The sequence below is a fragment of the Saccopteryx leptura genome, chromosome 2 (genome assembly GCF_036850995.1).
Source record: "Saccopteryx leptura isolate mSacLep1 chromosome 2, mSacLep1_pri_phased_curated, whole genome shotgun sequence".
NCBI lineage: Eukaryota > Metazoa > Chordata > Mammalia > Chiroptera > Emballonuridae > Saccopteryx > Saccopteryx leptura.
In genome coordinates, this window is record NC_089504.1 from 341,568,446 (window position 1) to 341,581,468 (window position 13,023).

General features: G+C 55.0%; 1 protein-coding gene across 2 annotated transcripts; it reads left to right on the plus strand.

The window, feature by feature from the left end:
- The first annotated feature begins 1,021 nt into the window (after positions 1-1,021).
- RASL10B (RAS like family 10 member B) lies at positions 1,022-12,410 on the plus strand. Of its 2 annotated transcripts, XM_066363875.1 has the most exons (4): positions 1,022-1,256; positions 4,065-4,427; positions 9,406-9,530; positions 9,966-12,410. In XM_066363875.1, the coding sequence occupies exons 2-4, from the start codon at positions 4,212-4,214 to the stop codon at positions 10,234-10,236; spliced, it is 612 nt and encodes a 203-aa protein (XP_066219972.1). In that variant the 5' UTR covers positions 1,022-1,256; positions 4,065-4,211; the 3' UTR covers positions 10,237-12,410. The 2 variants fall into 2 exon arrangements, with proteins under 2 accessions (XP_066219972.1, XP_066219973.1); XM_066363876.1 differs by lacking the exon at positions 1,022-1,256 and having other exon boundaries at positions 1,363-4,427.
- Positions 12,411-13,023: the final 613 nt, after the last annotated feature.

Below are 13,023 nucleotides of genomic sequence, written 5' to 3' on the forward strand. Positions count from 1 at the left end.
CCTCCGGGGCGTCGCTCTACCACGACCAGAACCCCTCTAGCGCCTGGGGCAGAGGCCAAGGAGCCATCCCCAGCGCCCGGGCCATCTTTTGCTCCAATGGAGCCTTGGCTGCAGGAGGGGAAGAGAGAGACAGAGAGGAAGGAGGGGGGGGGGGGTGGAGAAGCAAATGGGCGCTTCTCCTATGTGCCCTGGCCGGGAATCGAACCCGGGTCCCCCGCACGCCAGGCCGACGCTCTACCGCTGAGCCAACCGGCCAGGGCCTGGACTCACTTTTACACCACTGTAATTGTCCTCACCTTCAAGCCCTCCTCTTCCCCCACCCTGCCACCCCAAGTCCATTGTTTTCAAGGCTCCTTCCCTGAAAGTTGCCTCCATTGACTCATCTAACTCCCTCTTCCTTTCCTCCAGAATCTTGACTGGGCACACAACACACATCAGCGCTGCATGGTCGCTTCTGGTCACCCCACTGGACTGTGACCACCATTCCAAGGTCCTCAGCAGCTGCCCCACTAGGGACCTCCAATTGTTATATTCATTTTGCACTTCAGTTATTCAGTCTCTCTCAGACTCAACTATCTCATCTGTAAAACGGGAGAAACAGACTATTGATGATGAGTGGCACTGATAACGATTGTTTTAGAATAAATACATAGGTGATTCTACCTCAACCCCTGGTATCTCCCAGTCTGGAGAGGAGAAGAAAGCAGTAGTTTTTAGGGTTATGGAGGTCATTCATTGGCAGATCAGCTCTGCTCTGAGCTAGCCTGGTCCGGAGTGAAGCAAATGGCATAGGCATTAGGGCCTCTCTGGTCCCTTCCTCCCAGCCCTCCAGATTAGAGCTAAAAATATCGCAGGGAGAGTCCAGAGGGGGTGAAGGTTGAGTCTAGGGGATTAAAGAAGAATTTATCCAGGGTCGTTAAGTGAATATGTCAGGCTCAGGGACCCAGCGGAATTCCAGCCAGGCACCCCCACACCCCGTCCCGCCCCGCCCCGCCCCGCGCTCCCTCCTCCCTCCTTCCAGCGCTAGCGGGCGGCGCGCTCCGGAGGGAGATCTGGGCTGAAGGTGTCTGTCTACCCCCTCCGTGCCCGCGCCTGTCCCCCGCGCCCGCCTCTGAGCCCGCCCCGACTGGGCAGCCGGGGACGCCCCCTCCTCACTCCCCCCGGGCCGGAGAGCCCAGGGGCAGCGCCGGAGCCCGGGGGGAGCGCGGCCCCGCCGGCCGGCTGGCCAGGGCTGGGGGCAGCGAGGACGGCCCCGGGTAAGCGGCGGGAGGAGGGAGACCGCGGGCGGGGCAGGGGCCGGGCTGGGTCTGGCCGGGCGTTGCGGAGTCGGAGTCGGGGTAGGTGAGGGGTGCCTGGGCGAGGAGAGTGGAGGGGGCCGGCGGGCTAGCTGGGAAGCGGCGCGGGGCGGCCACGTGAGAGCTGGAGCTAGGAGGTGGGGGGTGCCTGTAAGGTGCTGGAGGCGGAGAGCAGGCTGGGCTCTGGCATCCCCCCCCCTAAACTCCTACCAATCAGGTCATGGGGAGCCCAGCATCTTTCGAAGCACCCACCCACCCACTCCCACATGAACGTGGTGGGGACAAACAGCAGGCAGACGTGTGACTTGGCCCACAAGACCTAAAAGGGCTGGTCCTCAGTCTGGGGCAGAGACTCAGGTGTCCAGGCCAAGGAGAGGGGGACAAGAAACAGGTTTTGGTCCCTTGTGTGTGTCCCCAGTCTCTTGCCGATGCTGTCTGCAGATTCACTGCAGAGCGCAGGCCTTGGGGAGGGAGCGCTCAGGGGCTGGGCCCTGCTTCTCTGGACAGCCTCCTTTCACCCCTATCCTGCTGGGGATGTTGGATTAATAGACCTTTAGACGCAGACCCCTTGCCTAGGATGAGAGAGGGGGCGACTGTCACCTCTGAGTCAGGGACAGGACCACACTTGGGCCTGGTTAGTTCCAGGAGGCTGCCCCAGTCTAGGGGCCTCTCTTGCACCCCTCCCTGGCTCTAGCACTGTGCCCTGCTTTTATTTCCCCCCAAAGGACTGATTTCTGGATAGGGAGTCTGGTATCCAGGAGAATATGCAGGTAGGATACATCCTAGATAACCTCTAAGTTGCCACACCCAGAGAGAGGCAGAGGACTCTTCTTGGATTCCTTGCCCTCTTTTTCTCCCCTAGGATGTCCCCCTCCCCACCTACTCGTGCTGGTTATGTAATTAACCTAGCTGAGGCTCTCTGCCAAGCTGACAGTGTCCAGGGATGCCCGAGGGGCGAGGGCCTAGAGGGGTTTATGGGGCAGAAGAACCGGTGCTTGCCCCAGCTGGGAGCCTGTAAGCACCTGTTGAGGACAGGACACTGTACTGGGCAGAAGGGAATCTGGGTCCTATTCTTAGTTTACAGATCAACTGACTCTGTGGCCTTCACTTCCCTAAGTCTCTGTTTTTTGGTTCTTATTTTTACCTTCAGTAAAATGGGGAAAAGAATCTCACACACATACACACACACACCATGTCTGTGAGCAACAGTGGATAGTCACCCATCCGGGACTGCTAGGAGGTTCTGGCAACCTTAGATGAAGGAAGGGCTCCTGTACATAACCATGGCCACTGTTCATTGAACACCTGCTCCATGCCAGGCACAGGGCTTTGCTTTATCTGTACAACCTCACTGCACCCTGTGAAATTTCTGCCCAAGGTCAGACTTGAGGTGAATGGCAGAGCTGGGAACCCAACCCTGGGGGGTCTCCAAACCCTGCCCTTTTTTTACTCTGCTGGTGGTACACGTACCTAATAGAATAGGTCCTCTGAACCGGGACAGACTGAGGCACATTCAGCTGTGAACTGTGCATATGTGGAGAGAACATGCATTCATACAGAGAATTTACACACAGCCTAAAAGCACGGCCCCACTGAAACCCAGCAAACCCATCTGCCCTGGACCTATTTAGCAGGCACTGGTGTCATCTGTCCTGGGAATAGTCCGCAAACAGGTCTCAGGCACGTAGCAGCCTCCCTGGTCACCATCCCCCTCAAAAGGAGAAGCACCTAGCTAAGAGATTTACGTAGATTATTTCAGAAATAGGGGCTATGTAACCCCTTTTAAAATATGTGCAAAGCAGGGCTCAGATTGGGCAGGTGGTTCGCATGCTGACCCACAGCTAGAAAACATCACAGCTGGGGTTCATTCTGAAGCTCTAATGTCACCGAATCTGAGCAAGCAAGGAGCTAATGAATCCATGGCAAGGATCAACGTTGTAGCAGCCCTTTTCCTGGCGGCTAGGGCACCTGCTGTGTGCCAGGCCCTCTGGACTGAGGGGGTTGCCAGGGAATCAGCCCTTGGCCTGTAGACATTTACTAGCTGGAATTACTCAACTTGGAGTTGGAAGTACTGTGGCATTGTACAATAGAAAGGGGTATATGGCATTCCCAGTTGTGTGACTATGGATACACTTCTCACTCCCTCTGAGCCTTCTCTCTCAAGTGGGAATACCTACCCCTTGGGGACACTATTCACTGAGGATAACCTTGTGGGCATGCACACTAACAGAGTAAGTGCTCAACAAGTGTTGCCCTCCACAGCCAAGTGGTCATCCAGCCCCGAGGTTCTTACTGGGGGCATTTGGAAATTGGGGGGTGGGGTGGGGTCATCATGGTGACTGCTGGCAGCTGGGAATATAAAATGTCCTGCAGTATGCCAACAGTCCTGCCCAATGAAGAATAAGAAAGCCGGGAGTGCCTCCGCTGACATGCTGGCCTGGTCTCCCCCAAGGACGAGGAGACCCAGACGTGCCCGGCCTCTGGGGGGAAGCTGGGCCCTGCTGCTCTTTTTGCTGCCCTGCAGCCGGCCTCATTTGGCCGAGTCAGGTCATAATACAAGTCATGAAAGATTGATTCCCTCTGTGGGAGGGCAGGGGAAAAATGGAAGAAGGAAAGATGGAGAGGATTTCTGTAGATGAGACAGGGGTTCTGGGCAAGGGAAGGCAGTCCAAGTGGCAGTGACAGCTTCAGCAAAGACCTCGAGGTGGGGAAGTGCAGCACGTGTCCAGGGAAGAGCCAGCCCACCAAGCCTGCCTCTTGTCCCCACAGTCCAGGTGGAGGCCGCAGAGGGCGTCGGGCGGGCAGGGGCAGCAATGGTTGGTCCTGACGGTGGCTGAGCCCCCAGCCCCTGGAATATGCAGCCCGGGGGAGCCCCAGGCAGCGGCGAGGACAAGGTGGCGGCGTGGGGCGGGAGGCATGGTCTCCACCTACCGGGTGGCCGTGCTGGGGGCCCGAGGCGTGGGCAAGAGTGCCATAGTGCGCCAGTTCCTGTACAACGAGTTCAGCGAGGTCTGCGTGCCCACCACCGCCCGCCGCCTCTACCTGCCCGCTGTCGTCATGAACGGCCACGTGCACGACCTCCAGATCCTCGACTTCCCACCCATCAGCGCCTTCCCTGTCAACACACTGCAGGTAGGAGGGCCCACGGGGGCCGGGGGGCATTGGTAGAATGGAGAGATGGGGGAAAGGCTGGACTCCAACCCTCTCCAGGCTCTGGCCCTGTTGCCAGGCCCCCACCGCTAGCTTTGAGAGCTCCACACTGCACCGGGGCTACCCTGCTTAGAGTTGTTCCAGGAATTCATTCATGTGCTGGTTCATTCCACAAATATCTGACGAGCATTTCAATGTGTTCCAGGCCCCGTAGTGGGCACTGGGGTAGGATGGTCTGTAGAAGGGACAGCAAAGGAAAAGGCCAGGACCTGGGAATGGTGTGGCCTCTTGCACAAGGGCCTTTTCTCTTAGGTGATGAACTGTCCTTGTTCTCAGGACTGGCCTGCTGGGCACCGTTCCTGCAGGAGTTGGATTCAGATGCCACCAGTGCCCTGGCTGACAGTGCTCCTTCCCCAAGCTTGCAGGGACCGGGTCCTCCTTCCCTCTCTGCCTCTAGGTTGAGAGGGGACTGGGTGTATGAGGAGGCTGAGCTCAAGACACATTTACTCACAGAAGGCAGCCCCCAGCCAGTGTGCAGAGGTTTTGCTTAGAAGGATAGTCACAGTAATGGAGACAGGAAGGCAGGGACCCTGGCTTAGTCAATTGTAACTGTGCAAATGCAGCTATCTCTCAGGTGGGGGCTGGGGAGGCACTCAGGCTCAGCCCTGTCTCAGCAACCCTGAGCGGAAGGGCCTTGGCCCAACCTCAGGAACACTTGTTTCTGCCATCTCGGGTACAGGGATCGGCACCAAAGACAAAAGCCTGACCCATGCATACCTCTTGGAAACAGCGAGGTCAGGACAGTGGGTCTGGGGTCAGGGTCTAGTTCTCCGAAGGAGACTTACCAGTAGCCTGAGACTCAGATCTCACTCCAGTCCTGCACACTGCACTTTGTGTATTTTTCACATTTTGGCGTGTACTTAATTTTAATTTAATTTCAAGTTTGCGTAGGTAAGACACAATATAACAGTCCAAACTTGGCAAAAAGATCCACCCAGAGAAACCTCGGTCCCTCCGCTCCCTCTTCACCCTGGCTCTTCCCCTTTCTCTAGCCACTCATTGCTTTCTCATTCATACCTCCAGGGGTTCTTTACACACAGAAGAAAGCATACTTTTTTCTTAAGATTTTATTTATTCATTTTAGGGGGGGTGAGAGGGGGAGGAGCAGGAAGCATCAACTCCCATATGTGCCTTGACCAGGCAAGCCCAGGGTTTCGAACTGGCGACCTCAGCATTCCAGGTAGACACTGTATCCACTGCGCCACCACAGGTCAGACAGAAAATGTATTCTTATTCCACTCCTTTTATTTTATTTTATTTTTTAGATGAATGGAGGGGAGATAGTGAGGCAGACTCCCACTTGTGTCCCAACCTGGATCCACCAACAACCCCACCTGGGGCGAATGCTCAAGTACTGAGCTATCCTTAGTGCCTGAGGTTGATGCACTCAGACCAACTGAACTGTCCTCCATGCACGGGCCACACTCAAACTTTTTGAGCCACTGGCTGTGGAAGGGAAAGAGAGAGAGAAGGGGGAGAGAAAGTGGGAGAGAAGCAGATGTGTGCTTCTCTTGTGTGCCCTGACCAGGAATCGAACCTGGGACGTTCATATGCCGGGTCGATGCTCTATCCACTGAGCCACTGGCCAGGGCCACTTCCTTTCTTATATTAGAAACAAAACAAAACTATTCTGCACCTTATTTTATTTTATTGATTTTAGAGAGAGGAAGGGAGAGAGAGAAACAGAAACATCAATCTGTTTCTGTATGTGCCCTGACCAGGCATCAAACTGGCAACTTAGGAACATCGGGACAGTGTTCTAACCAACTGAGCTATCCAGCCACAACTGCATCTTGGGTTGTTTGACTTAACATTATAGCCTGGAGATTTTTCCATGTCAGTTTCTCGGGGTCATCTTCATTCTTTTTTTTCATGACGATGTTGTATTCCATTGGGAAGATGTACTGTGGAGTTCCCCTCTTGTTGGACAAATAGGTTGTTTCCAGTCTTTTCCTCTTTCAAATAATATACACAGGGAGGTATATCTGTGGGGTGGGTTCCTGGAAGGGCATTGCTTAGATCAAAGAGTAAATGCAGCTGGCGTTTGGGAGGTATCAGGGTCCCCTCCCTGTCAATGAAGTTGCAGTGTTCCGTGAGTACTGTTCTCCCAATGCCTTGCTGACGGTGTATTGTCACACTTGAGGATTTTTGACAGTCGGATAGATGAGATTTGATAGTGTCCGTGTAGTTTTTATTTGCATCTCTGTTTATGAGTGAAGTTGAGCATCTTTTCTATGTTTAGGGGCCTTTGTATTTCTTTTTCTGACAACTATCAATGCCCTTTGCCCATCTTTCCATTGGGTTGTTCACCTTTTTCTTTCTGATTGGCCCTGAGTTTGGAGCACAGCTAAGGGACTCTGAGTAATGAAATACTGAGAAGGGACCCGGGAATCTTCAAAGATCAAATATAAAACCCAAGTATCTTGATGACCATCATCTGAAAATAGAATAAAAAGACCTTTCCCAATTCCAGATGAAATCCAGCCCAGGAGAGTGCTGTTTCGTGGGTTGAGCCTCAGCAATTCCTTTCACAGCCCCCTCTCCTCCCATCAGAAAAGGAAGCTGAAGCCCTGGCCAGTTGGCTCAGTGGTAGAGCGTTGGCCTGGCGTGCAGGAGTCCCGGGTTTGATTCCCGGCCAGGGCACACAGGAGAAGTGCCCATCTGCTTCTCCACTCCTCCCCCTCTCCTTCCTCTCTGTCTCTCTCTTCCCCTCCCACAACCAAGGCTCCGCTGGAGCAAAGTTTGCCTGGGCGCTGAGGATGGCTCTGTGGCTTCTGCCTCAGGTGCTAGAATGGCTCTGATTGAGGCAGAGTGATGCCCCAAGATGGGCAGAGCATCGCCCCCTGGTGGGCATGCCGAGTGGATCCCGGTCGGGCGCATGTGGGAGTCTGTCTGACTGCCTCCCGGTTTCCAGCTTCGGAAAAATACAAAAAAAAAAGAAAAAAAAAAAAAAGAAGCTGAAGTTTAAGGGTGCATGCAACTGACCAAAGGAACGAGCAGCAAATGCCTGGCTGAGCCCCAGGTGTTGAACCTCCCTCATCTCCCATGTCCTTGACTGTATTGAGTTTCCATTGCTTCTTCTCTGTCTTGACACAGCCCCAAGATAGTCTTTTACAACTGGAACCCTGCATAGAGCAAGCTGTAAGGAAAGTTGAGCTTTCTTGCTCCCTCTCTTCAATCATGGTGAAGGGACAAGCCAGCCAGTCGGAAGCCTTCCTGCTCTCCCTTTTAGGAGCCTCCAGGGAGAAGTGGGTGGGAGGCAGCCTGGGGACCCCCTCAAAGCCACAGCATGTTTGGGAGGAGGTGGGGCTGTCCCCCTGGAAGGCTGGCAGCTACTCCCTCTTCCCTGCCGAGAGCTGGAAGAGGGCGGAGCCTCGTGCCTGTTCCCCACCCTCCCACTGCCCACGGACCCTCACTCCCACGTGGGTTGGGAGAGGAACCTGTACAGCTGTGGGTGTTAAGCTCCTGGAGTTCCCTGTGTTCAGAAGAATGCTGTTTTCCTGGGCCTCCGAGGCCAGGGAATGGTTTCCTAGGTTTAGATTTGTCCTCAGCATCTTCCCCCGGCACCAGAGTTAGTACTCAGCACAAAGAAAAGATGCCACATCATCGCCCTGGGGAAATCCACTGCAGCCGCTTCGAAGGCTTTCAGTGGGGAAGTACTTTTCTGGAGTCAGACGTAACTACCACCACCACCAAAGTCTTTTCCTTTCTGTTCCTTCCGTGAGGTGGGGAAGCAGCTGTAGTCCTCCTTCAGGCCTGGTCTTTGTGAGTCAACTCACCAGCTGGCACAGGAGACCCCTCCTCACCTTTCGCCTGGCCCCTCAAAGGAGAAGACCCTGTTTCCTCTTGGCCTGGAAGGCCGCTTCCTCCCCCAACTTCAGAAACCGCCTTCTTTCCACGCACTGGCTGCCTTCGCTGCTCTTGTAATTGCTGTCAGCTGGCAAATTAATTAGCTAATTAATTTTTAAGGAACCTTCTCTTTAGTGCACTCAGCCTTTCCAGGGGTCTATTCATCTTGAGCTGCAACCCCACCCTGAGAATTTGCCGCAAGCATTCAGGAAGTTCCGGCTCTCTGGAGCTGTCCTGGGCCCTGCTCTACATCAGCCCTCATTACGTATCCAGCCTCAGTCTTTTCTCCTCAGATCGTCTCCTTCTCAACCCTGAGGGCAGAGCAGGTAGCAATCGAAGGGCAGCGTTTAGAGAAAGGAGTTGCTTTGGTCCCGCCATGGACCAGGTGGGGTTCAGCACCATGGAGAGCGCACCAAGTTACATAGTGGGATTAAGGAGTCTGCTAAGAGCCAACGCAGTGCAAGGAACTGAGTAGGGAGCAGGAGGAGGTGTGTAAAAATGAAGATGGCTTAGCTCTGGCCCTCTCGTGAGCTCATAGCAGAAGTAGGGAGCTGGGGATGGAAACAGCCCTAACCAAAGTATACTCACAGGAGATGAAGGGAGTAGTCCCCTGCTTGAAGGAAGGCTTCTTGGAGGAGGAGGCATTTGAACTGAGCCATAGAAGATGGAGACTATTTCAGGTCCAACAGCTAGCTCAGGGCTGGGCTCTTAAATATACTTAATAAGTGTACTTGAACAAAGATGGGTGAATGGATGGATTGGGGGACAAAATGAGACAAAGCAGATCTCAGCTCCAGATATGCACAGGGCCACGAATAGCCCTCGAAGACAGGCAGTGTGAGCTGCCCTGTCACTAGCTTGGGGTGGAAGAGCCACAACACTGAGCTCCATTCTGCTCTGGGTCTGGCCTCCTGGGGATGGGGGTATGTGGAAGGCTTAGGGTGCAGTGGCAGGTGAGAGTACTGTCAACCTATGGCTGGAGGTGGCTGGGGGCAAAGGGAGTCCTCCCGGCTGCTCTGACCTTGGCCCTGCCTGCCTGGGGGTGTTGCAGGAATGGGCAGACGGCTGCTGCCGGGGGCTCCGAAGCGTCCACGCCTACATCCTGGTCTACGACATCTGCTGCTTTGACAGTTTTGAATACATCAAGACCATCCGCCAGCAGATCCTAGAGACGAGGTGAGGGCCCAAGATATAGTCCATTGTCCCCTCAGTGGATGCCCCAAGGCTAGCCAGTTCCCATGAGAAGGTGCGGGGTGCGGGGTACAGTCCAGTTCCCACACAGACGCTCAAACACGCACACACTCGTGACATTTGCTCTCTTCACTTTTGTTAACTCATTTTGGGACCTTTATCATGGTGTAGTCTATTGTACTCCTCAGCTGCTAGTGAAAGTGTCAGCCTCAGGTTCCTCATCTGGGAAAAAACAAACAATAGTAGCCCCTTTTTGAATCAATAGTGCAGATTAGAGAATATATCGTACCTCCAGAGCTAAGCCATGAGCCTGGAACAGACCTAGGGTAGTACCTTTACTGATCAGGCGCAGCTTGTCCTCATTGAAGCCTCATGGCTGCGACACTGGTGGAGTTCTGAGAGTCCCACTTCGCCCCGCAGGGTGATTGGCACCTCGGAGACGCCTATCATCATTGTGGGAAATAAGCGGGACCTGCAGCGTGGACGCGTGATCCCACGCTGGAACGTGTCACACCTGGTGCGCAAGACCTGGAAGTGTGGCTACGTGGAGTGCTCGGCCAAGTACAACTGGCACATCCTGCTGCTCTTCAGTGAACTGCTCAAGAGCGTCGGCTGCGCCCGCTGCAAACACGTGCACGCTGCCCTGCGCTTCCAGGGCGCGCTGCGCCGCAACCGCTGCGCCATCATGTGACTCCGGGCCCCCGCACCAGCCCCAAGGGCACTGGCAGGCTGTATCCCTGACCGCAGGGGAGGCTTTCTCATGGGACTTCGGGGCTTGAGCGACGAGTGGCAGGAATAGAATCTGATGGCCCGGACCTGAAACGCCTTTGCAGCCACGCACCTCCTCGTGAGAGGCAGAGGGCGAGAGGGAGCCTCCCTGTAACTGCCCAGTCCTCCCCTCTCTCGCATCTGTTCCTGGGACGGCCTCCTTTAAGGCTGTAGTTAGTGCAGTACTCAGTCTGGCCCCAAGGGGCGCCATAGCCTTTTGGGATTGGGGTGAGCGCAAGAGATGGTGGGTGGGAATGGGGAGGTGTTGCCTTAGCCGATCCCCCACCCATGTTCTCCAGAGAGTGTGCCTGTCGTTGCCCCGCGTCTTCCTCCCGTGTCCATCTGTCTGCCCAAGTGTCTCTAGGTCCTTAGCTGTTTTAGCTACCCTTCCGTCGCCCTCTCGACCCCCAGCTCCGTTCACAGGGCTCTCGTTTCGTCCCTTGTTGCAGATCCTGGCAGCTTCTTTGTGAGCTCTGCCTTCTGACCGTCAGCACCACCGGCGCAGGACAGAGAGATGCGGGTGCCCAAGGACCACAGTGAGGTCCGAGGGTTGAGGTCCCAGGCCAGTCAGGGGGAGAAAGCTGAGCTCGACCCCCTCCAGGAGGGGCCTGCCCACCCCGCAGCCCCTAGAGAGAGACACAACAACCTACCTTCCAGCCTTAACTCGATGGTCCGTCCCTGCTGGGTGCCCCTCACCCCCTTCCTGACTCCAAAGCCAGATCACTCCCTGGGTTTAAACTTTCTTTCTTGACAGAGTGTGGAGAAGGAATTGCCCAAAGGATATATTACTTCCACGACACCAGATTCCAGCCCCCCATTCTTTCCTTCGTTGGGTGGACTGTTAGATTGGGGGATGTTTGGTTAGGCAGGCTGGTTCCTGGGTGGGGGCCTGGGGGCCAGGTTGTACCAATGAAGGCTCTATCTCCTCATCCCACCCAATCTAACACCCCAGGCTCTGCCTGCTTGAATCTCAGATTACTCTGATTAATCTGGGGAGGAGTAGAGCCAGAATTATGGGGACCCCTTGCTTGAAGGATATATGCCCACATTATCACCCCTAGACGGAGGCCCTCAGGACCTATGCTTGCTTGTCCTGACACTGGTTGACCCTATGCCCTGACTCACTCTGCCCCGTTTTCTCCGGCTGCCTGGCCGGGTTTCTACCTCTCCTCATAATGGAGCTGATCACTGTCAGTTTTGTACCAACTTAGAAGTAACAAAAATAATGAAGATACCAGGAACAGCCTGAGGGATTCCTGCGGGACTTGGCAGGCACAAAAATGGTGCGTGTCCCCTGCCCCCCGGCCAAGTTCTCCTGAGCCCTCAGCCTTGGTCTGGTGGGAGGATAACAGAGTCCCTTGTTAGAAGAGGTGCAGATAGGACAACCCAGCCTTGACCTGGCCCAGCTATGTTGTACAGAGCAGGAGATCAGGTGTCCCAGAGCCGAGATGGAAAGGGTCTGGGGGAGGGAGTGTGGGTGCGGAGTTTATCATCCAGATCCAGTGTGAGAGGGAATCTATGAATTCCTCTGCTGATTCCCCCTCCACCCCCTGCGTGGCACAGCCCTACAGTGACTGCCCTGGTCTTGGGCAGCCCAGTGTTCCTGGGTTCAAGTCTCTGCTGTGCTGCATGACTCTGGGGAAGTGACTTGCCCTCTGAGCCTGCCTCTGAAGCAGAGGAGGTGGCTCCTCTCCCCCACACCTTAGAGTGGCTGGGAGGGTACGGAAGAGGGCCTGCCCCCGTCATCCTCTGCATTCTACCCCTGGTTCACTAGGAGGACAGGGTACAGGATGGCAGCATCTCACCATCGCCCCCAGCTCTGAGGCACCTGAAGCAGGGGTGGGGGACCCAGGCCTCTGGTTGGCCCTTGGGAGCCATTGGAATGTATTGCCTGGCCGGCCCACTTCACCCCCTCTGTATCACCTTAGGTCTTTGGTTTTGATTTTTTCCTCCCTCATTCTGAGTCTCTGTTCTCCCTGACTCCCCCCAACCAACCCAGGGTTTCCCACCACAGGGTCTGGAAGTGTGTGTGACACCCATTGCGCTGTGATCGGAAGTCAGATTAAAAATCAGGGAGTGTTTTCCCTCATTTCTGTACCAAGGTGTTGGCTCAGTTTCTGGCGGTGGAAGGGAAGGAGCTCCCTACAAAGCTCTGCTGGGCAAGGACGGCGAGGGTGATGAGGTGGCCCTGAGTCCCAAAGCCCAGGTCAACCAGGAGAACTAAGGTGAAAAGGTGTGGACTGATCTCTCTGCTTACCCCGAGCCCTTCCGCTGGTCAAACTCATGGTGGGGTGGAACGACCATTCAGAGGGAAGCATAACATCCCCCTCTGCCACTCAGGAAAACTTTTTATAACTGGACTTAATTCCAGCTTCTGCTTTTGTGTCTTTCTTACTTGCTGCTAAGCCTCTGTGGCCCCTCTGACAAAACTTCCCCAGCACAGATATCTTAGCACTCTCAACCACCCCTTTTGACTAGCAGGATCTCAGTTCCCAAGCCCCAGGGTAAATCTTTTAAATCTATTTAGGGGCCGGGGTGCCCCTGTCCATGGTGCTGACGCAACAGCCACTTCCGGGAAACGGCTGCCTGTAGCTAGGTCGGCTGAGCCTCAAGAAAGACCCACTGTCACTCCAGCTCCCTCCCCTCGTCCCCTTCCCCTCCGGTGGGAAAATGCTTTAGGCTACACTTTCCTGCATCACTACAGTCCTAG